Source organism: Taudactylus pleione, unplaced genomic scaffold (genome assembly GCF_031769625.1).
Source record: "Taudactylus pleione unplaced genomic scaffold, aTauple2 ptg000484l, whole genome shotgun sequence".
Taxonomy (NCBI): Eukaryota; Metazoa; Chordata; class Amphibia; order Anura; family Myobatrachidae; genus Taudactylus; species Taudactylus pleione.
This window is the reverse complement of record NW_028284886.1, coordinates 5,700,948-5,726,145: the sequence shown is the minus strand read 5'-3', so window position 1 is coordinate 5,726,145 and position 25,198 is coordinate 5,700,948. Positions and strand designations below refer to the sequence as shown.

The 25,198-nt window shown below is 47.0% G+C and overlaps 1 protein-coding gene across 1 annotated transcript in view; it reads right to left on the bottom strand.

Annotated features, from left to right (window-relative positions):
* The window catches only part of CDH13 (cadherin 13), an 870,720-nt gene that overhangs the window by 40,248 nt on the left and 805,274 nt on the right, over positions 1-25,198 (bottom strand). Inside the window, exon 11 of the mRNA XM_088449431.1 lies at positions 9,093-9,235. Coding sequence (XP_088305557.1) covers positions 9,093-9,235 — 143 coding nt within the window. The remainder of the gene's footprint in view (positions 1-9,092; positions 9,236-25,198) is intronic.

Below are 25,198 nucleotides of genomic sequence, written 5' to 3'. Positions count from 1 at the left end.
CAGCAATCATATGTACACGGAACACGCGATCCTTAACGTGATACAATGTTGCGCTAAAAGCAAGGATTATACATATTGTAATAACATTTCCAGTGTTAAACCTCTGCACAAATGATTATACATAGCTGATAGTGTTGTAATTTAGATAGGAAATCTCTATTAGATCTGGTAATAAGCACTGAGGCACAGCAGCTGTATTAGACACTGATTTCATCACTTTAATTTTTAATCAAGACTGCGCGATGACATATTAAAGCAATATTTTCCCTTTAATTTATATGATTAAAATAGCAAAAAGAGATGCATCTGGAGCACGGTCCTTAATTATTGCAGTGGCGAGTACAAGATAAGAGAATTAATTGTGTTGCTATCAAAACTAATTGTCTGTTTTCTACCAAAACAGGTAGAAGCGGAATGTGCCAATTAATCTGCATTCAGAGCGCGATAAAGGCGGCACATGGCTGATTGAGCCAGAGCTACATAACCTGGTGTCAGATCCTTGGCTCTCTGTGCCCCAGCTAGCAAACATGTTTATTTTCCTACATCAGACTGGTGTAATATCACATCGTTTTCACATAACGAACAAGTCAGGGGCGTATTTATAATGGGTGCAGGGTGTGTGCGGGGCACACGGGCCCCTGGGTCCAGGGGGGCCCGCAACGCACACCCTGCACCCATAAAACTTACCTCTCCGGAGTCCCACATCGGCTCTGGTGTCTCCGCCTGTAAAAATGGCTGGAAAATGTCCGCCGCGGCCATTTTCCCATCGCTTGCGCATGCGCAGTACAGGGAAAATGGCCGCCGCGGCCATTTTCCCGGTGACCAGTGCATGCGCTATAGATTCTGGGCACACTCTAGTGCCCAGAGTCTATAAGTGCGGCGCTGGCCGCGCACCGCTCAGCTGGACGGAGAGGAGGGGGCCCGTTTCGGAGACTGCACACGGGCCCCCTCCTATCTAGAAATGCCCCTGGAACAAGTGTTGAGAAAGAGTAGGAAGGTGGTTACTGTATATTGCCTCTGGCTGGAGATCATTGCTGACTTACTGTCAATGGTTGATGGTTTTACCATCTATGGGAAGTCCCAATGATAACTAAACCCCATTGCTTTACTGTACGACTCATGCGCGGCTGTGTCCCCCATCGTATATACACACACCCGAATCATCAGGCTTGGACTGGCCCACAGGGGTATAGTAAAAATCCCCCATGGACCCCACTGCCTGAGGGCACAGTCCCTTCTCTAGGGGGTCAGGTTGCTGACCGTACAGTGAAATGATACATTATTACTCCGTGAGAGGGTCAGTTACCCGGTGGAGCAGGAACATGGATGAATAGGAGGGCTTGGTTCACTTCTATACAAACGTCATCAAGAGTCATCCACCAGCCAATTAACCCCTGTCCTCTTATCTTGTTGGCTGCCAGCTTTAACATAATGAGCTCAGTTCTTGCCAGAGATTGAAGGCATTGTAGCTCTGCATTTATTCACTAACCTACCATTAGGTCATCCCAGAAGGAAGAGCTTAGTGCAGGGATGGGGAACCTACTGCCCGGGGGCCGTATAAGGCCCTCGGAATCATTTGGCACAGTTCTCGGAGCTTTTTTCTGCTAGCCTCATCTGGCTAGCAGGGTACCTAGAATGGCACACTGCAGCCAGAACCCGTCCTTAGGAAGCTTCAGACAGTCACACCGCTGCCCTTACATCTCCCTGGAGCATCCTGAGGATGCTTTGGGCATTGCTGTAATAACCGGCGATTGTGGCACCACCCCAGTGTGATGTCTCAAGGAGGGGGCGTGGCCTGCACCAGGCAGGCGAATAATGTTCTATATATCAAAATGGCCCTCGACAGAAAAAAGGTTCCCCACCCCTGGCTCAGTTGAATTTAGTTTACAATGGCATGTATTTCACCTTTACTAGACCTAATGCAGTTCTCATTGACAGCGAGATGTACTAAGTATTGCATGAGCGATGCGGTACATCTCCCCTGTCTACGGGTACATACCGCGGTTTATCACCATGGTAAGTACCAAGAATATCGCAAAGGACAGCTTTCCGATGCTGCCGGCCAGAGGGACTACCTGGTTTAACACACAGAAGTCCCTCTGGCGTCCTTCTGCACATGCGCAGAAGGACGCGGGCTGCAGAGGCTCATGGGATGGATCCGATCGATCCCTCCCAAGGGGGAGCATGCTGAACAGAAACCCATAGGCTTCTATTGGCTAACGCCACCTGAAGGGACGAAACTGCTTAGTACATTTGCGGAAAGCGGTAAAACCCCTGAAAATTTAATTTTTTCTCGTTTAGTACATCCCGCCATGAGTCTTAGACACTGGCCGGTCGGTTAATGTGGTATATACAGTATAGACAATAATACTAATTTTATTTATATAGCGCTTTTCACCAATAGGAGTCAAGACGCTTTACAGATAGTATTAACCTAATACAGGTTTACAATTTCATAATATACAGAAACCATGCATATATCACCATCATGTGCTTAGTTAATTATTATACATATGTTACATTATACAGTATTCTCAGGACTATGCTGTATGTACTACAGTATCTGGTAAATTATCATGCATGCAGTGCTAGTATTTACTGTATATAATTATAAAGGGGCCAGACCATGCACTCTGGTGGTAAGCCAAGCCTCGGTGGTGACTGGCCACACCCTCTCTGGTGACTGGCCTCACCCTCTTTTGACTGGCCACACCCTCTCTGGTGACTGGCCACACCCTCTCTGGTGGTAAGCCAAGCGTCTGTGGTGACTAGCCACACCCTCTCTGGTGGTAAGCCAAGCCTCTGTGGTGACTGGCCACACCCTTTCTGGTGGTAAGCCAAGCCTCTCTGGTGACTGGCCACACCCTCTCTGGTGACTGGCCACACCCCTTAATCTTGGCCCACCTCCTTCTCACAGTGGGCCCTTCATGCCTCAGTCTGACCATAAGAACAATCAATGGTGTGACCGTCTGTGGTTTCCCTCCGATAGTCAAAAACCATCAATTGACACTAGTGTGTGTTGCCACCAATAGTGATACTGGGCAGTAGGGGTTGGGGATATAATGACACAAATTGCATTGCCACACCCCCTGTAATTCATTCCAGAAATAATCTCAAAACCTTTATTCTGGTTTATCCATCCCGTGGCTTTCTAGCTGTTGGGGGAATGCTGGGATTTGTAGTTCCACAACAGTCAGAGACTGGCAGGGCATTGTGAGACATTTAGTTCCACAGCAGCTGGTAAGCAAAGGTCACCTAAGTGAGATTTACCAGCGCAGGGTCCAGACATTAATACTGAGGTCAGGACCCTGTGACTGCACAATACAGGACGTAGTGATGAATATCACTGAGGGTCGTAGCAGCGTGCTGCAGTGTACGTCACGCTAATTTACCGGCAACCGTATCTGAATGCAAATAATACAAGGTTTCGCATCTGCAGAACCCAGGAGAGTCCTCGGAGCCCGAGCATGACCCTGCGGTAATTACCTGACGCCACTCGCATTAATGATGCGGCAGCGATGAGTCACAGTACACTGAGAAATCCTCTCACACAAACACTAACATTCACAATCTAAAGTGCAGAATACACATTGGTAACGTTAGAGACATACACACAAAAGGGAGACGGACAACTTGTTTTATAACTACAGTATGCAGTCAGTAAGGGGTTAATAAGCATACACATAAATGTCACTCAGTTTCCTCATAGCAACTACATGGAAACATAGGAATTATACTGTAACCCAAATCAGTCAGATACACCCATTACACATTTAGGGGCTTAGTTATTAAGCTAATTATCGATAGCTGGGGTGTGGTCCTTCTGTTCTTGTTGGCAGCAGCAGTCCCCAGTCTATAGGGACTGCGAAAACGCCCCATATACCAAGCTCTGACAGCTTGGTCCCGTTAGCTAAAGCCACTATGGTCTATAGGCTGCATTTCCACCATTTTATTTCAAAGAGGGAAATTTAGGAGCCCTCTGGTAGCCAAGGACTGCACATGTGCGGCCTAATAGCACCCCAGGTGCAATTCACTGGACCTCCTCGCCGGTGAGACTGAGAAAGCAGCACTTTGGTGAGAGACTGCAATGTGTCCTATACAGCTTCAGCACCTACTAACCAATGGTAAAAGACCCCTTATGGTGCATACACACGATCAGATTTTTCCTTCAGATATGAACGATAACGATTTAAAAATCGTTCAGTCGTTCATATCTGACATGCCTGAACGATGGACGATCAACGATGCGTGTTCCCGTTTGTCAGATAACGATATCTGACATCTGATGGGTTTGCAGTCAGACTTGGACGATTCCATTCATTTTAATGCAGTCAAAAATCGTTCAAATCGTTCAAATCGTTCAATCGTTCATCTGACAAATCTGACAAGTCTGACAAATCTGACCGTGTGTACGCTCCATTACTCGTCACAAAGAACCCTGTGCAGGGTATCGTGTGTGTAACTATGACTACAATACTGTTACAGGCCCTTACACACACCTGCATCGTGCATACCCTTTTCCATGTGGAAGTTGGGAGTGCATAGTGCATGACCCACACAGGGCCATACCTAGGGTAGGGCGACCAGTGCCATGGCACAGGGCACCGTAGGACAGGGGGTGCTGTTTGGGCCTGTCAATTTTCCTGTTTATTATCATTCTCACTTGTAGTTTCCTCTTCTGTTATCCCCAGCATCTCCTGGCCTCCCCTATCTCTTCCCTGGCCCTTACCCATGAGGCCATGGCCCTTTTTCGGGTGCATTATGTCCCTATTTGAAAAATTGTGGGGGGGGGGGTGCCAATGCTCTCTCTGGCACAGGGCACCAAATAGTATAGTTACGGCTCTGGACCCACACAAACCAATACTTCACCCACAAAACACAATTCCACCTATAGCAATTGCTTTCCCCCTTAGACTTCCCATTGCACCCTTTCTTTCGTCTGTACCCCTTAGTTGCTGGAATTGACATATCTGGTATTTTTAATTTTTCAATAAAAAGCTCTGATGAGACAAAAGACAATTTTAGGAGCAATTGACTGCGTTTTCCCACCCACGCAGATTTATACCCCGGCTGTACTGTATTTGTGAATACCACACCTCATCCATTCCGGTCACTGGACTGATCTCACACTCTTGGGGTCCCAAATGTGAAGGGTTCACCTATGGGTGGGCAGGGCTTTGTTGGAGCAGGGCGTGGCCTGGCCATATCAGGGGTGTGGCTTATTGTGTCCGCAATGTTTGCCCTGGAATATTGGCAGGTATTGGTCCCTTCTGAGGTCACATTCACAGCGTGGAGAAGACATGTGTTACGGCATGTATGTACACTAGTAAGAGGGATCATTAATCCCTATGATGACCACACAATACTGTAAACGTTAGTGGGCTGAATTTCTGGCACATATATCAAAATTCCAAACAAACATTATAAAGATATCTAAATACTGTAGCTCTTATGTAAGCTCTTAATTTATGATTCAATGCCTGCAGCTGACTGATTTGTAAAATGATTAATCATCCTTTTGCTTAAACCATGCAGTCATTTGGGGATGTTAGAGGTACTTGGAAGTACCAAGTGCTGCACCTGTGTGTATGCTCATTAATCAAGCTCTAAGTAGGACTAGAGCCTGTTATGCTTCTTCTCTGAGGGGGAACTACTAATCCATGGCAGATATACTGTAGGGCGTGCTGCGGTCCCCACCTACTGTAACTCCCATTACTAGTCAGTGTATAGTTCTTACTAAGCCCCACTCACATGCCTTGCTGCAGTGCCACCGATAATGGAGACGTATCGGAGCACCACTGCCAATCGCCGATTGCTGGGATGATATTACAGTGCAGACCATTGCTGGGATGATATTACAGTGCAGCCCGTTGCTGGGATGATATTACAGTGCAGCCCGTTGCTAGGATGATATTACAGTGCAGCCCGTTGCTGGGATGATATTACAGTGCAGCCCGTTGCTGGGATGATATTACAGTGCAGCCCGTTGCTGGGATGATATTACAGTGCAGCCCGTTGCAGGGATGATATTACAGTGCAGCCCATTGCTGGGATGATATTACAGTGAAGCCCGTTGCTGGGATGATATTACAGTGAAGCCCGTTGCTGGGATGATATTACAGTGCAGCCTATTGCTGGGATGATATTACAGTGCAGACCATTATTGGGATGATATTACAGTGCAGACCATTGCTGGGATGATATTACAGTGCAGCCCATTGCTGGGATGATATTACAGTGCAGCCCGTTGCTGGGATGATATTACAGTGCAGCCCGTTGCTGGGATGATATTACAGTGCAGACCATTGCTGGGATGATATTACAGTGCAGACCATTGCTGGGATGATATTACAGTGCAGCCCATTGCTGGGATGATATTACATTGCAGCACGTTGCTGGGATGATATTACAGTGCAGCCCATTGCTGGGATGATATTACAGTGCAGACCATTGCTGGGATGATATCACAGTGCAGACCATTGCTGGGATGATATTACAGTGCAACACGTTGCTGGGATGATATTACAGTGCAGCATGTTGCTGGGATGATATTACAGTGCAGCCCGTTGCTGGGATGATATTACAGTGCAGCCCGTTGCTGGGATGATATTACAGTGCAGCCCGTTGCTGGGATGATATTACACTGGCAGCCCATTGCTGGGATGATATTACAGTGCAGCCCGTTGCTGGGATGATATTACAGTGCAGCATGTTGCTGGGATGATATTACAGTGCAGACCATTGCTGGGATGATATTACAGTGCAGACCATTGCTGGGATGATATTACAGTGCAGCCCGTTGCTGGGATGATATTACAGTGCAGCCCGTTGCTGGGATGATATTACACTGGCAGCCCATTGCTGGGATGATATTACAGTGCAGCCCATTGCTGGGATGATATTACAGTGCAGCCCGTTGCTGGGATGATATTACAGTGCAGCCCGTTGCTGGGATGATATTACACTGGCAGCCCGTTGCTGGGATGATATTACAGTGCAGCCCGTTGCTGGGATGATATTACAGTGCAGCCCGTTGCTGGGATGATATTACAGTGCAGCCCGTTGCTGGGATGATATTACACTGGCAGCCCATTGCTGGGATGATATTACACTGGCAGCCCATTGCTGGGATGATATTACAGTGCAGCCCGTTGCTGGGATGATATTACAGTGCAGCCCGTTGCTGGGATGATATTACAGTGCAGCCCGTTGCTGGGATGATATTACACTGGCAGCCCGTTGCTGGGATGATATTACAGTGCATACCATTGCTGGGATGATATTACAGTGCAGCCCGTTGCTGGGATGATATTACACTGGCAGCCCATTGCTGGGATGATATTACAGTGCAGCCCGTTGCTGGGATGATATTACAGTGCAGACCATTGCTGGGATGATATTACAGTGCAGCCTATTGCTGGGATGATATTACAGTGCAAACCATTATTGGGATATTACAGTGCAGCCCATTGCTGGGATGATATTACAGTGCAGACCATTGCTGGGATGATATTACAGTGCAACACGTTGCTGGGATGATATTACAGTGCAGCATGTTGCTGGGATGATATTACAGTGCAGCCCGTTGCTGGGATGATATTACAGTGAAGCCCGTTGCTGGGATGATATTACAGTGCAGCCCGTTGCTGGGATGATATTACACTGGCAGCCCATTGCTGGGATGATATTACAGTGCAGCCCGTTGCTGGGATGATATTACAGTGCAGCATGTTGCTGGGATGATATTACAGTGCAGACCATTGCTGGGATGATATTACAGTGCAGCCCGTTGCTGGGATGATATTACAGTGCAGCCCGTTGCTGGGATGATATTACACTGGCAGCCCATTGCTGGGATGATATTACAGTGCAGCCCATTGCTGGGATGATATTACAGTGCAGCCCGTTGCTGGGATGATATTACAGTGCAGCCCGTTGCTGGGATGATATTACACTGGCAGCCCGTTGCTGGGATGATATTACAGTGCAGCCCGTTGCTGGGATGATATTACAGTGCAGCCCGTTGCTGGGATGATATTACAGTGCAGCCCGTTGCTGGGATGATATTACACTGGCAGCCCATTGCTGGGATGATATTACACTGGCAGCCCATTGCTGGGATGATATTACAGTGCAGACCATTATTGGGATGATATTACAGTGCAGCCCGTTGCTGGGATGATATTACAGTGCAGCCCGTTGCTGGGATGATATTACAGTGCAGCCCATTGCTGGGATGATATTACAGTGCAGCCCGTTGCTGGGATGATATTACAGTGCAGCCCATTGCTGGGATGATATTACACTGGCAGCCCATTATTGGGATGATATTACAGTGCAGACCATTATTGGGATGATATTACAGTGCAGCCCATTGCTGGGATGATATTACAGTGCAGCACGTTGCTGGGATGATATTACAGTGCAGCCCATTGCTGGGATGATATTACAGTGCAGACCATTGCTGGGATGATATTACAGTGCAGCACGTTGCTGGGATGATATTACAGTGCAGACCGCTGCTGGGATGATATTACAGTGCAGCCTATTGCTGGGATGATATTACAGTGCAGACCATTGCTGGGATGATATTACAGTGCAGCACGTTGCTGGGATGATATTACAGTGCAGCACGTTGCTGGGATGATATTACAGTGCAACACTTTGCTGGGACGATATTACAGTGAAGACCATTGCTGGGATGATATTACAGTGCAGCACGTTGCTGGGATGATATTACAGTGCAACACGTTGCTGGGATGATATTACAGTGCAGCATGTTGCTGGGATGATATTACAGCACAGCCCATTGCTGGGATGATATTACAGTGCAGACCATTGCTGGGATGATATTACAGTGCAGCCTATTGCTGGGATGATATTACAGTGCAGTCCATTATTGGGATGATATTACAGTGCAGACCATTGCTGGGATGATATTACAGTGCAGCCCATTGCTGGGATGATATTACAGTGCAGACCATTATTGGGATGATATTACAGTGCAGCCCATTGCTTTGGAAACCACCTCTCCTATCATTGTACACCCTGCACCTCCCTATTGGGTCTTTGAGGCATCAGAGAGTACTCACCATTGTCTATTGCTAGGATCAGCGAGGTGTACGTGTTGTTATGTACAAACATCGACTCCCGGTCGAGCGGGGCTGTGGTGTTGATTGTCCCATTCACTGGGTTAATGGAGAGCCAGCCAGCGTCATCCTTCAGCATGGAGAACCTGGAAGGACAGAACATAGGGAGTTAGATATATAACACAAGTCACATAGCTCTACTGATAATGGTCCATCTTGTGTATTACAGAAGAAATGCAGTATGATTATTTTTTCCCATTTAAATCTGTATGCGTGCCAAACACGCTATCCATGTATCCATGCCCAATTAAAGTAAAAAAATGGTTAAAGTAATGGATAAGTGGTATAAACCCCAGATTAGACCACAACCACCCTGGCACCTGACGGGATGCACCAAATGAACCCTAAGTGACAGAAATGCATCAAGTTCCAGCGACCCCACAAATCCAGGTGAAGTGACGGCGGCATCATTAGTGAACGGTTCATATTAACTGGGTGACAGCGTCATGAGATACATGTAACACAAACACAATACTTTGAACTTCAATTGGCCGCGAGATCTCGGTAGTAGCATCCCCACCCGTAATGTTTCCGAGTGATGTTCAGATAATGGTCTTCGCTCATTTCTTCAATGAGGATTCAGCCATGGTTTCAGGGACCAAGATTGTTGGTAAGGTGACCAGGAAAATAATGCTCCAGGCTATGACGGAGCCTCGTGGATAACTGAATCTGCCCCATGGACTGTGCCTTGTTAGAACACAGAAGGGACCTAATAACATGGGGGGATTGTAGAGGGCACAGCCACAACATATTGATTGGTCGCTGTCTACCTAGTAGATCGGGTCCAACTTTGTAGAGATCTATTGAGGTCCCCTTAGAGTAGAGTAAGGAGATCCCAAGGAAGGGACAGACATCTGTCTCCAATAGGGGGATGGTAGCTAATAAATAAGCCCCAATATCTGGTCATATGACTCCTCTAATTTTAAATGCAGTTACCACAACCAGGCCCCATACACACTGTACAGTGCTCACACAACAGTATTCCCCTTGTACGTATCTGACTGCCAGCAAAAAGAAAATAAAAAAAATCTGTAAAACAATAATAAATGTTGATATGTCCTATTGGAGCAGAACAATTGGTACCAGCCAAAATGTTAAATGGATGTTCGGCCAGATAGTTTGTCCTCAACCAGGTTTGCAGGTTTGTTAAGGATAAAAGAGACAGCAGTGGTGACAGTGGTGGTATTACAGGTACTCACACCCCGGAGAAACGTGCACATCACACACACGACAAAGATGGCGCAGTGTCACGCATGTACAGTAACTGGTACCGCGGCCATCTTGGTAAAGGTGACTGGCTGGCTTCAATACAGACCAGGAGATTGCGCTGGAGCGCACTCCTCTCTAACAATAAAAAGAGAAGTCTTAACAAATATATGTCTGAGCCGCCCACTGCCTACCTGGTGCTGCTGGCTGCTTGTGTGGGACTGGCCAGTCTCTTAGGGGCAGCACCAGGAAGGAAGCGTAATAATGAATACAAGGTGCCGTAATGCTCACCGGGGCAAAATTGGTGCTGTTACTATTATTATTATCATTTATTTATATGGCGCCACAAGTGTTCCGCAGCGCCTCACAAAGTACATGAACAAATAAGTAACCAGTGACTTACTATACAATACAAAGCAGGACATGGACATGTATAATAAACATTGTTATATTAGCGACCTTTATGCCTATATAATCAGCCGAGTGTTGGTTGCCCTAGTGGGGAGTAAGAGATGAATTACATTACAGTAGGGAGAAGCACAAGAGGGTAGAGGGCCCTGCTCGAAAGAGCTTACATTCTTTAAGGGAGGGGCAGACGAACAGGTGTGACACAGATGGGGTAGACGGGGAGGAAGGAAGATGTAGCAGCGAGTTAGGAGGAGAGCTGGGGCTGTATTTCAGACTGGCATTCAGAATGCTGACATGGTTTGCATGTTGACAATCAGTATGTCGTTATGCACGGGAGGTCGATATACTGAATATCCAAATTGTGAATATTGCCATTCGGCATGTCGACCATGGGGTTTCTCATGGGGCTGTTGACTAAACCTAACCACAGCCTAAGCCTAACCCTAAAAACTGCAAAAATCCGGCGTCAACATTGTGTCATTGTGAAGGTCGACATGTTCAATGTCAACCTCACGTCCATGAAGGCCGTCACTGAGACCATATAGACAGTCTGAACGTCTACTGTAGAATATGCTAGTCCGTGTTATTAGGGGTGGCAAGAGAATCAGGAGTGAAGTGCATTGACGAGGTGGTAGACTGCCCGTAATGTAACACTACGGAGAAGGAAAGTGGTCTATGGCAAAACTAGACAGCGGACTATCAGCGCACGACTTACTGAGATACACGCCTTGTTCAGTGCAGCTCTTCCAGAGTGCCGTCTATTTGTTGCGGTATTGCGTAAGTGGATGCTGTTTAGAGACCACTCCCCGCAATGTCTGTCTATTGTAGTGGTCATTCATTAATAGATCACCTTAGATGACATCCAGAAAAGAACTTCGCTGATATAACTTATATAATATATACGGCACTCAATTGATCAAATGAATAAAGATTTGTGTTTATTGCACTCTCCATGTACTTGTGTACGTCTTTCGCTGCTGTAGCATCTGAGTCTTTATGTTAATGCTGCTACAAAGCTCTCCCCTGGTGTACGGCCGCGCATCCCAATGTGCAAGGACTGAGGTGACCACTTTGCGCATCTATATGCCCCGGGATACCAATTGGTGCATTTTTAGACGTTGCACCATCGAAATTTGCACCAGTCCCTATGCTAGGTGCATGAGTGAAGCAGAGTACGGTCTTCAATGACAGTGATAAGGTATCTGTGTACGCAAATGCTTTCAGCAACACGCCCGTAAGATGCAGCATCCCCATTCGCCTAAATAGCCGCCTCCCAGTCACTGCCCAGGAACGCCCCAATACATTCCTAATACATTTGAGAGACTGAATCAGTACTGCGACTCTTGTGCGCAGACAAACTGGACGTATGCGCAGCAGAAATACATCGCTCCCCTGCGTCCGTCAGTGCTGGATGCTGAAGACAGATTTTCCCCATCATCCCAGTACGTAGGTGGTGGGAGAACCCTATCACTGCGCTGCCTTACCTGACAATACACATTATTATTATGTAGTGAAAACATCAATGAAGGGTAATGGTCGCGCTATAAAACCACAAATCATCTGTCACAGAGCAGCACAATATTACATAGTAACCTTTTGGCTGAATATATTATCAGTAATGTTAGCACTCAGACTCCATAAATCTTCTATGCAGAGTGCAAATCATGATTACATACAGTGAGGAAAGGTCGCTGCTCTTAGAGGAACCTGACGGAGATTATTATACAGACTGGAGTGTTTATCCTGATAATTATACCGGACAAAGGTAAGAATGATATATATATATACATAATAATATATATACACTTATGTCTCTGTATCTCTATTACCAACAATGACTAAGGGGTTTATGTACTAATAATCGTGGAACTGCCATGATTATTATCTATCCATATTGCAGGGGATATTTTCATTCTTGATGTATGTACAGAGGGTACCTCGCAGGGACAGCGGTAACGGTATCCGCTGTCCCTGCGAGTTATATCCCCGGCAAATTGTAGAAGTCAGCTTCCGCAGCCGGCCGGGGGGCTGCGAGATAGAGAGATCGAACGCAGGCGTGCCAGTGCGTTTCAACGCCGTTGCAGGGGCATGCATAAATTATCCGCTGCGATACCCTACACAGCCTTAGGCCTCATAGCGGGCGCTGAAGTAAGCAATCTCTGAGTGAGGTCTGACCTGCCTTACCTGTGCGTATGGTTGGTTCTACCGATGTTTTCGCAGTCTTGCTAACCATTACGGATGTGCGTGTAGGTGAAGTGGGTGTCTGTTAAGTGGTTAAGACGCCCACTTGTGCACGTCATGTCCAGGAAGTGTATGCAACCATCGGTACATCGGGTAACATCGGATGCTATCGCACCGCTTTAGGCTGACCATACCCTGCTGCAAGCACTGTGAGCACTTCAGTGTAAAAACCAGCCAGGTGACAGGTACTATGATGCTGTCTTATAATTATGCCCGCCTCTGACACGGTGTTGAGATGCTCAGGCATGCTTGCGTTTGCACCTCCACTCCCCCCGTTTCTAATGGCCAGCCCCTGTTACCACCTACAAACGGCTTCTCCTGTCACTCACTCTGCTGGGCTGTCTATGCGCAGCGAGCGAACGCATTGTGTACTTTCGCTAAGGTATGTGCATGCACACTGCGATGTATACACCTGCGCGCAATGCATACACACTGCATACCATCGGCAGCAGCGAGAGTATGCATCTTAGCGAGCGGGTCTGAAGGAGCTCCTGAGTCCGTCCTGGATTTCTCTTCTCCATTTGAGGAATTTGAACCTGAGCTTATTTGTTATTTATTTCTGGGGGTTCCGATGTTGCTGCTGTATTCCTGCAGATCATTTTTTTATCCTTACTATGGGGCCTATTCATCAACACTAAAATAACGTTTTTAAGGACATTTTCCTTAAATAACGTTATTTTGGTATTCATGAACAGACTTAGCACAGGAGATATCACAGATATCTCCTTGCTAAGTTCCCCTGCGTTAATTTCCACACTCCCCATACATTAGTACATTAGTATGGGGATGTGGAAATTGTGGTATCCATCAAATTCCGAAAATTATGAATTTTCGGAATTTGATACAGTTACTATTCGCCACTGTGAGGTGGCGAATAGCAGAATCCACTTACCTGTATCAGCGTGTGCAGGTCCCCCAACGAGTGCCTCCGGCGCTCTGCTCCGTCCTCAGGCTCCGGAGGCTGGTCTGTCATGTGTGCTCCCCAGCAGAGCACAAGAAAGTTTAGTAAAAGAAAAAAATATATATATTTTTTATTCTAATCTGTCATGTGGTCTGCTGGGAAACCACATGACAGACCAGCAGGACGGAGCCGGATGCTGCTGCGCGGACAGGTAAGTCGGGGGGGGGGGAAGGTGAGCGGAGGGGGGAAGGTCGGGGGGGGTCTGAAACTTAACGCATCTGTAGGCAGTGCTGTGCATGCGCTGGTTTTACAGATGTAACAGCGCATGCGCAGCACTGTTTCCAGATGCGATAAGGTAGTGTAGGCAGGAAAAGTATCTATTTCCCGAAAAGCTGTCATCGCAAAAATGACAGCTTTTCAAATTAGATACATGGAGAGGTGGAATGATGGATTCCACCTATAATTAGCTAGAACTCCATGCGAGTTCTAAATCTAATTATCTTTAGAGAATTTTTACGCTTAATGAATAGGCCCCTATGTGTGCCGAGATTTTGGGATTTGATATTTCAGTATGTTGGTTGTTCTCCTGTTTATGCTCGGTTGAGTCAGGATGGGATAATCACTTCAAGTCCTTTGTTTCTAGGGTTCGTGACCTGGCCGGACCGATGTCTTGCAGCGAATTACTGTGCCTAGTTGCTGGGAATTTGTATATTATGTTTTGTAAGTGAGCTTGTATTTCTTTTACAATCTTTTTACGTATTATACTTTATTTCTAATGATGCGGGAGGGCGGGGGTTGGTTTCTCCTAGACTAGGGTCATTTAGTTTTTTTTTGCCCTTGTCATTTATTTTATGTTTATATCCTCTATTTGGGTATGGGGGGGGGGTTTAGGGTTTTTAGGTAACTTAGAATAGTTAGTGGTGGGTTGGGGGCTTGGGCATCCAAGTATGCCTAGGTTGCGGTCAGGTTATACAAGGTGGGGGGTTATAGGGATGTTTGTTTTGTGAGTATTTTATTTGTTTTGTTTTGATATTTTGGTAGATATCTATCTGTGTGTAATGCGATTGGTATGATTACGATTATACTGACAATGTATTTCAATATTGTGTTTTGCCCTATTTTTGTTTTCAAGATTTACGGGCCTGAATGGCGCCTTCGGGTTTGTGTATAATTCTTTATCGTGTTAGGGGGTTATGAGTATATCCTGTACATGTCAATCAGGCTTATTCGTTCTATATACTGAAGCAAAACCATTAGTATGAAGTATATTATCTGTATTGCCTGACATGTTTATATTGTCTGTTGTTTTTATTTTTCTTTGTTAATATGCTAAAAAAAAGTATTAATAAAAATTACTGAATTAAAAAAAAAAAAAAAAAAGAGAACGAGGACGACAGGTGCTGACCCTCACGGGGATCGCAGCTAAAAAATGGAACCTTGTAAAAACCATGCATAACTGTCACTGTGACAGCCAGCAGTCATCCTTGTAACTTCGGCCCTACACATACTGTTGTCTCTACCAGAATGTTTGAACAAGGAAATATTTATTTATCTTGTTCACCTAATTATGCATCCATGGCAAAATAACGAGGCGCTTGCTGTACTCAACCGTAGAACAGTGGTTTCAAGGAGCAGTGCTAGACGTGTAACTACACAGTTAATTATCATAAAATTAAAGGGGAAAAATATGACATTCAAAAACTAGTAATATATTAATTACAGTATATATTCCAAGTTGGCGCAAAAACTACTGAAGCGATTTTCATGAAAACAGCATCACTGTGTAGTGGAAACGCCTAGAAATAACCTGCACTTTGTGTAATCTCCATCCGGCAAGTTAAAGCTAAACAATAACAAAAACTAAATGTACTGACATTATCATTGCAGGAGATAGGTGAGGCACCATGCGCGCGGCCGGTAAGGGGTGGGGGGAGAGGTGCTTTGGGCTCACACTTAGGGCCTGATTCAGACTCACTCGCAAGCGACTGTCCGCTCGCAAGTGGGTCGATGTTGTGCACTGCGCATGCGCACGACGGCGGGAGCTCCGTCGTGCGCATGCGCCAGACGCGACGAGCGAAGGAATTTCCTTCGCTCGTTGTGTCTGATCAAAGGGGGCGTGCTGTCGATGTTGATTGACAGCACGCCCCCTTTGGTGGGCGTGCCTCCCTGAAGAGGGCGTTCCCAAGGGAACGCCTACCATCAGAAGCCGGCCCACTGACATCACTAGTGATGTCAGTGGGAGTGATTTTGGCTCTGATAGAGCCAAAATCACTCCGGACCTTGCGGTTGAAAAACTCAACCGCAGGCTCCGGCTCGCAGTGGCGATGGTCGCGATGGTCAATACCATCGCGGCCATCAAACTGCACGCTCGTATAGGCTGTGGGTGGTGACCCACAGCTATACGAGTGTCCAGGAGGACGCTCCATAATTATGGAGGACGGCCCTCATTCAGAGCGTGCGCTCTGCTCAGAGCATACGGCTCTGAATGAGGGCCTTAGTTGGATAGAATAGGCTACATAACAGTCTGTGCACAGGGCACACAGTGACATTGCTGTGAGAGGTGAGTGAATAGGAGAGGTTGCATAGCAGTCTGTACACAGGGCACACAGTGACATTGCTGTGAGAAGTGGGTGAATAGGAGAGGCTACATAGCAGTCTGTACACAGGGCACACAGTGACATTGGTGTGAGTGGTGGGTGAATAGGAGAGGCTACATAGCAGTCTGTGCACAGGGCACCCAGTGACATTGGTGTGAGTGATGGGTGAATAGGAGAGGTTACATAGCAGGCTGTGCACAGGGCACACAGTGACATGGGTGTGAGTGGTGGATGAATAGGAGAGGTTACATAGCAGTCTGTGCACAGGGCACACAGTGACATTGGTGTGAGAGGTGGGTGAATAGGAGAGGTTACATAGCAGTCTGTACACAGGGCACACAGTGACATTGGTGTGAGTGGTGGGTGAATAGGATAGGCTACATAGAAGTCTGTGCACAGGGCACACAGTGACATTGGTGTGAGTGGTGGGTGAATAGGAGAGGCTACATAGCAGTCTGTGCACAGGGCACACAGTGACATTGGTGTGAGAGGTGGATGAATAGGAGAGGTTACATAGCAGTCTGTGCACAGGGTACACAGTGACATTGGTGTGAGAGGTGGGTGAATAGGACAGGTTACATAGCAGCCTGTGCACAGGGCACACAGTGACATTGGTGTGAGAGGTGGGTGAATAGGACAGGTTACATAGCAGCCTGTGCACAGGGCACACAGTGACATTGGTGTGAGTGGTGGGTGAATAGGACAGGTTACATAGCAGCCTGTGCACAGGGCACACAGTGACATTGGTGTGAGTGGTGGGTGAATAGGATAGGTTACATAGTAGTCTGTGCACAGGGCACACAGTGACATTGGTGTGAGAGGTGGGTGAATAGGAGAGGTTACATAGCAGTCTGTGCACAGGGCACACAGTGACATTGGTGTGAGTGGTGGGTGAATAGGATAGGCTACATAGCAGTATGTGCACAGGGCACACAGTGACAGTGCTGCCACCAGTCTGTATAGCGCTGCTAGTCACATGGGCACTCCCGCTACAGGGCCCCTATGCAAAGCAATACAACTAGAGCACCTCAAATAAAAAAAGATGTTAGCAGAACGGAATCATGGGCGAAGCCAAAAGTTTGGACACACCTTCTCATTCAATGGTTTTTGTTTATTTAAATTATTTTCAACATAGATTAATACTGAAGACATCAAAACTACGAAAGAACACATATGGAATTATGTTGTAAACAAAAAAGTGTTACACAAATCAAAAAATGTTTTATAGTTTAGATTCCTCAAAGTAGCCCCCTTTTGCTTTGATAACAGCTGTACACACTCTTGGCATTCTCTCAATCAGCTTCATGAGGTACAGTAATCTCCTGGAATGGTTTTGAATTAACAGGTGTGCCTTTTCAAGAGTCAATCTGTGGAATTACTTGCCTTCTTAATGTGTTTGAGACTATCTGTTGTGTACTGCTGAGGTAGGGTTAGTACACAGTGGACACCACTATTTGACTACTGTTGTAATCCACATTATGGCACCAACCACTCACCTCAGTAAAGAGAAACGACAGTCCATCATTACTTTAAGACATGAAGGTCAATCGATACGGAAAATTACAAAGGTATTACAAATTAAATAATGGTCAAATTCATAATTCTTATTATAGATGCTCGAACTTGCCCAGTTCTAAGGCTTCTTATCGGGTTTCCTGTGAGATCACAATTTTTGGGCTGGTGCAACTCGTACTACCCAGCAGCGGTGTGTTTGTTTTGTCAGCCAATGAGAGTCAGACAGACTCTCATTGGCTGCTGCACCCACGGCCGGAGCTGGGCTCCACCTTTTGGCTCCTGCAGTGGGTGATGGGAGAGATGTCATGACGTCTCTCCCATAGTGCAGAGGGGGGCCAGGAGGATGGAGGAGCGGACAGCAGCAGGCGCAGGAGCGGGGATAAAGGTAAGTGTTGTGTTTTTTTGTGTGTGTGTGTGTCTTTGTCCTATATATGTAAGGGACACTTGCACTGCATAGGGGGTGCCACTACTGAGGGCACTGCATAGGGGGGACTACATAGGGGGGGGCACTACTGGGGGCACTGCATAGGGGGGACTACTGGGAGCACTGCATAGGGGGAGGGGGGACCGCTACTGGGGGCACTCTATAAGGGGGACCTCTACTGGGGGCACTGTATAAGGGGCACTACTGGGAGCACTACATAGGGGAGACCACTACTGGTGGCACTGTGTAAGGGGAACTACTACTGGGGGCACTGTATAAGGGGCACTGTATAGGGGGGACCACTACTGGGGCACTGCATAGGGGGGACCACTACTGGGGGCACTGTATAGGGGGGACCATTACTGGGGGCACTGTATAGGGGGGACCACTACTGGGGCACTGCATAGGGGGGACCACTACTGGGGACACTTTATAAGGGGCACTGCATAGGGGGGGCCACTACTAGCAGCACTGTATAAGGAGCATTACTGGGGCACTACTTGGGGCACTGTATAAGGGGCACTACTGGGAGCACTGCGTAGGGGGGGACTACTGGGGGCACTGTATGAGGGGCACTACATAGGGGGGAACCACTACTGGGGGCACTGCATAGGGAGACCACTACTAGCAGCACTGTATAGGATCATTACTGGGGACACTGTATAAGTGGCACTACTCGGGGCACTGCATAAAAGGCACTAATGGGGGCACTGCATAAGTGGCACTACTGGGAGCACTGCATAGGGGGGATGACTACTGGGGGCACTGTATAAGGGGCACTACATAGGGGGACCACTACTAGCAGCACGGTATAAGGAGCATTACTTGGGGCACTGTACAAGTGGCACTACTAGGGGCACTACATAAGGGTGCATTACTGGGGGCACTGTATAAGGGTGCATTACTGGTGGCACTGCATAAGGGTGCATTACTGGGGGCACTGCTACAGGGGACATTGCTTAAGGGGCACTGCTACAGTGGGCATTGGAAGAGGGGCACTACTACTGGGGGCATTAAGGTGCATGTGGAATGGAAAGGAATGTTCCCAGAGTGACGAGAAACGATGGTGTCTCATGTTGACACGCCCCTATTTTCCAGTGGCCCTTTATGGCATGTGACCACAGCGAGTTTTTCAGTGCACGCACATACTTAGGGGGTGGGGCTCCATTTTTCAACTTGCCCTGGGCTCCAAACACCCTAGTTACGCCACTGCATGTTGGTCATGAATATGTAGATCCGCTGGGGAAGGCGTGTCTACAATTTGGTTTCAAGTCTATACAGGCCTGCTCCCCCTTCCCTCAATAGCCCCGTCCGTGCCCTTATTGAATTTAGCTCGCATCTTTTTTTAGTCCATAAACCGTTTGTGAATTTATTGCAAATTCTCTGGATTCCGCTGACAGGTTTGAGAACCACTTTGAAATAACTTTGAGCATATCTAGCGGTTACTTTGATGTAGTAAATATACTTTGAGTTTTTCAGTTTTTCGCCTTTGTAGAGTTTGAGTCTCACAACGGTGTTACAGGTGTTTACAATACTATACATTAAGTGTTAGTGTCAACTTTTACAGATTAGTCCTGAAGTGAACATGTAACATAATAGTCGCTGATTTATGCATTCGTTGTCTGGTCAGAATGCTACGAGCGGTAGAATAACAACAAACGTAAAACAATGGAAAACATTTCTTGCCATCCAGCGTAATTACCTAGGCAAAGAAGCTCAGCCTCACTGAATGACAGATGAACGTTGCAAGTGGACTTGGCTGGTTCACACGAGACCAGAAAGATGGACGCTAGGCTTCCGACATAAGGTCAGAGAAAAGCAGCCAGCCAGCCAGCCAGGCATAAGCCCAAGAAACAATCATGGTTTTACATTTCAGAGAGGGGAAATGTGCCAGGCACATCCTACATTGGGCCATCAGGCTTGGCCGAAACGGTGGAATAAGGGATAAAGGGGGGGGGAGACAGCAAAATGAAACATATTGAACATATTGAGTTCACCAGCAATAGGGCGAACTATTGCTGAAATAACAGGCATTTGCCAATTTCATTTGTAATTTTCTGCACAGCCGGCGGGCAGCCTGTCCAGAGCAGAAACTGATTCTCTTATTTACAGCTGGGAGTTGTATTTTGGAGAACAGAAGAGAGAATCCGCGGCCACTTGGAGGCATAAAAGTGAGCTATTTTAAAAAATGAGCTACAAGTAATCAGTTTGGTTCTGCTTTCACGGCAATCACTGTGCAGAGAAAGTGCGGACCGCAGTTAAAAGCAATTTGATGGATTCTGTGTACGATATGCTGATGTATTTGGGGCTGAAACACAATGGGGAAACGTAACTGGGATAGAAGGTAGCAGGATACTGAAAAGCGCACCCATTGCTTTCACACCGCGGATGCAGCCATCTTCTGGGCTGTCACAATATATATATATATGTTGGATGAAAAATGTAGTTTATCCATTCTCTAGGACCAGTTACATTACTGAGAAAGCACCCAAACGGGAGTCAGTTAGTGGAGACATAGGTCCCGCTGCAAGGCTTCCTTCACCTGTAGGGGGAGCAAGAAACAGAAGTCTAGGTAGCCTGACATGGGTAGTTTAGGCTAAAGAAGAGACGAGGGGGGTGAGCTGCGTGATATCTGGTGCTCTAGTGACATATAAAATAAGAAGGTGCACTAAACTCTCACCTGCACCACACGTGGTGGTAAAACCAGCCTACAGTAGACAGTTTTCTTGTAGATGCCATTATCAACATACTTTTAAACCACTGTAAAGAGAGGATGGAGACATGATCAGAAGCTGTCTGGCAGGCGATGTTAGGGGCTCTGGCAACTGGTAATCAGAAACCGGCTCAGTAGTGGTTGCTATCCTGGCTATTCCCCAGAGGAGGAGGACAACTCAACTCGCAATCCATAGCATGGTCAGCGGGAGCGACTTCTGATGCCCCTGTTGTGCTGGGTGAGTCAACAAATGAGGCTTTGCCAGTATCAGGCAAGGGCATGAGCAGTGGAGAGTTGCCCCCCACCCCACCCCTTTATTTGAAACTTGCTTGAATCAGGGATGGAGACCTGGGGTGACAGTGTAGAAGAGGCCAATGGACGTAGGTGATGTCTCTGCTAATGAGCTTGGAATCCGGTGAAATTTCAGGGACCCCAGATAATGAAAAGGGGCTCAGAGCCAATCGCCACCAAACAGAGAGGCAGAGTAAAAGCAGGTGAGGGTCGAAAAAAAAATGTAGGTGACCGCTATTCTGGTGTGCAATTTCAGCTTGAAAACTCGCAGGTGAAGAGCAGCCAGGGCACCTACTAGATGGAGCACCGAGGCAGCCATGGCCCCAGTTGCCAGCAGGTGAACTCTGAGTTTGCAAAAAAAAAAAAGAAAGTTATCACACAGTACAGGAGAGAGACTATGGCCAACAGCAGGGTCATCACACAGTGCAGGAGAGAGAGACTATGGCCAACAGCAGGGTCATCACACAGTGCAGGAGAGAGAAACTATGGCCGACAGCAGGGTCATCACACAGTACATGTGAGAGACTATGGCCGACAGCAGGGTCATGACAAAGTACAGGAGAGAGACTATGGCCGACAGCAGTGTCTTCACACAGTACAGGTGAGAGACTATGGCCGACAGCAGGGTCATCACACAGTACAGGTGAGAGACTATGGCCGACAGCAGGGTCATCAAACAGTACAGGTGAGAGACTATGGCCGACAGCAGTGTCTTCACACAGTACAGGTGAGACACTATGGCCGACAGCAGTGTCATCACACAGTACAGATGAGAGACTATGGCAGACAGCGGGGTCATCACACAGTACAGATGAGAGACTATGGCAGACAGCGGGGTCATCACACAGTACAGATGAGAGACTATGGCAGACAGCGGGGTCATCACACAGTACAGATGAGAGACTATGGCAGACAGCGGGGTCATCACACAGTACAGGTGAGAGACTATGGCCGACAGCAGTGTCATCACACAGTACAGATGAGAGACTATGGCTGACAGCAGTGTCATCACACCGTACAGATGAGAGACTATGGCAGACAGCGGGGTCATCACACAGTACAGGTGAGAGACTATGGCTGACAGCAGTGTCATCACACAGTACAGATGAGAGACTATGGCCAACAGCAGTGTCATCACACAGTACAGATGAGAGACTATGGCAGACAGCGGGGTCATCACACAGTACAGGTGAGAGACTATGGCAGACATCAGGGTCATCACACAGTACAGGTGAGAGACTATGGCAGACATCAGGGTCATCACACAGTACAGGTGAGAGACTATGGCAGACATCAGGGTCATCACACAGTACAGGTGAGAGACTATGGCCGACAGCAGGGTCATCACACAGTACAGGTGAGAGACTATGGCAGACAGCAGTGTTATCACACAGTACAGGTGAGAGACTATGGCAGACATCAGGGTCATCACACAGTGCAGGTGAGACCATGCATCCTATTCACTAGGACATAATGACATCACTTGAATTGGTAGGCGGCATTTGCATGAATATTAGTTCTGCCCTGAAATTCTCTCAGCAATGTCCCTATGGGCACTCCTGCTGGTAATGTGCAGTTGCCATTCCACAAAAGAGTACGAGTTTGTATTTGCTGGCTGTGCATCTACTTTCATGTAGTGGAACACACAGTTCATTTTGCAGAAGATGATGTGTAAAGTGGGAGAAATGTGACAGTCCCTCCGTGATGAGGCACATGGGCAATAATGTGCCTAACTGAGCTCAAGAGTCACAAAATATATATGAAGGCTTACCTACTGTAATTGTGCAGCGTGACACAGGGATTTAATGACGGCCCATAATGCATGCAGTTAGGTGCACTTGAAATAGAAGGAAATATTAGAATGAAGGTCATAATGGAAGGAATAGATCTAGGGCCTGACTCAAAGATGGACGGTATTACTGTCCCACAAAACGTGAACGCAGCTGAAGGTCCCTGGAGGAAATAAGACACCACAATGCTGCATCAGAGAGATCAGAGTGCAGCATCCGGAGATGCTGCCTCTGATCACTATCACAACCATAGTCCTGATGGTTGCCCCTTTGGCCAGGCTACCTATACTGAAGCTTACCTAAGCCTGGCCGGTACCTGGACCTTACGAGGTCAGGAAATCTGTGTCCGCCAATGCAGACCCTTGGCCCGACACAACCCAATTTACAGGAATGGTGGCCAGGAACTCCCCTGCTCCGCCCCCTCTCTCCAAACACCACAGCCTGTCAATCAGGCTGTGGCTGTGAGAGACTGCGAGCGGACTTGCAGATGGAGGGCTGCACATGTGCACTACACGTCCTGCGGAGCCCTCCAACAGTCTGAGATGTGCACCAACAATAGGTTTAGTGCACATCTCTGAATCGGGCCCCTAGTGAATGTCGCTGGTTTGTAGTGGATAGCCTGTATTCCCGTATATATGGGGGGGAGGGGGGGTGGTCAGCCACCAATATGGCTGCCTGCGCTATGTGTAGGTGACTGACAGTACACTATCACTGTCTCATGGCTGCAACACTACCAACAGATTTCTTATTGTTTTCCATTCCCAGTGTTTTGGCAGCACAAACTTCACTGCTGATGCTACCGTCTGGAAAGTAGCATAATTTATTCTTTGTTTGCGTGTTAAAGACTGAGATTATCATTTACTTGGTGGCAAAGTTATCTTGTCTTCAAAGACTCCTAAAACAATGCTCAATTATTCTCTCAAAATCCATCCTTGAAAAAAAAAAAAAATGAAGAAGAAAAAATAGATAATGCAGACATAACAATGGTAAACAAGCTGGCGTCAGATTCATACTGTGTCACTGTAACAAGTAAAAATGTCTGCCAGGAACACAGAAATCACTTCATGTCATTGTTTGTTACGATGATATGTCTGCTTCCAAAACAAAACGTGCGAGGTTTATTCGACGAGGGGATGGAATTCAATTCCTATTTTCTAATTCATCCTAGTCAGCGTACATCTGAAAACAATAGGCAATGCATGGCAGGTGTTTTTGTAACAATGCGGACGGGAATGTAAGGGTTAAATGCCACATAAATACTCTGTGCTGCTTAGGCTCCAGACAATTTATACGGTTGTATTAAACAGGGACACTATCAGGTACAAACATAAAATGACACAGTTTCAACATAAAGCATTATCTATGGCGTATAAGAATCGATGGCAACTAGAAAAGCATTAAAAAGGATTATTTTTAGATCTTTTTTTTTTTTATAATGCCCTGAATTGTATTTTCACCTTATATATATTTTAATATATTATGTAGGGGGAATTCAGGGCCTGATTCAGACCTGCTCGCTAGATGCGTTTGCACGCAGCCAAAGTATGCAAATCCCGCGATCGCACGGCAAGGCATTAGCACGCCCACTGTGTCTTGGCGTGCGATCGCGGTGTGTATTAAGATGCCCACCAGCCTGTCTTAAGACGCCCACTTTCCCACGTTATCTCCAGGAAGTGTATGCATCTATCGGTAACATCGAGTAACATCGGACCCATACGCAGCACTTGTGGCTGACCATACCCTACCGCAAACACTGCGAGTGCTTCAGTGTGTAATTCAGCCAGGTGACGTGTACTATGACGCTGCGTCTTAATTATGCACGCCTCTGAAATGGCATTAAGACGTTCGCATCACCACAAACCCGTTTTCATCGACCATCCCGTCAGCACCCATAAACGGCTTGTCCTGTCAATCATTCTAGAGAGCTGGTTATGCGCAGCGAGTGAACGCTTCCTGATTGCAT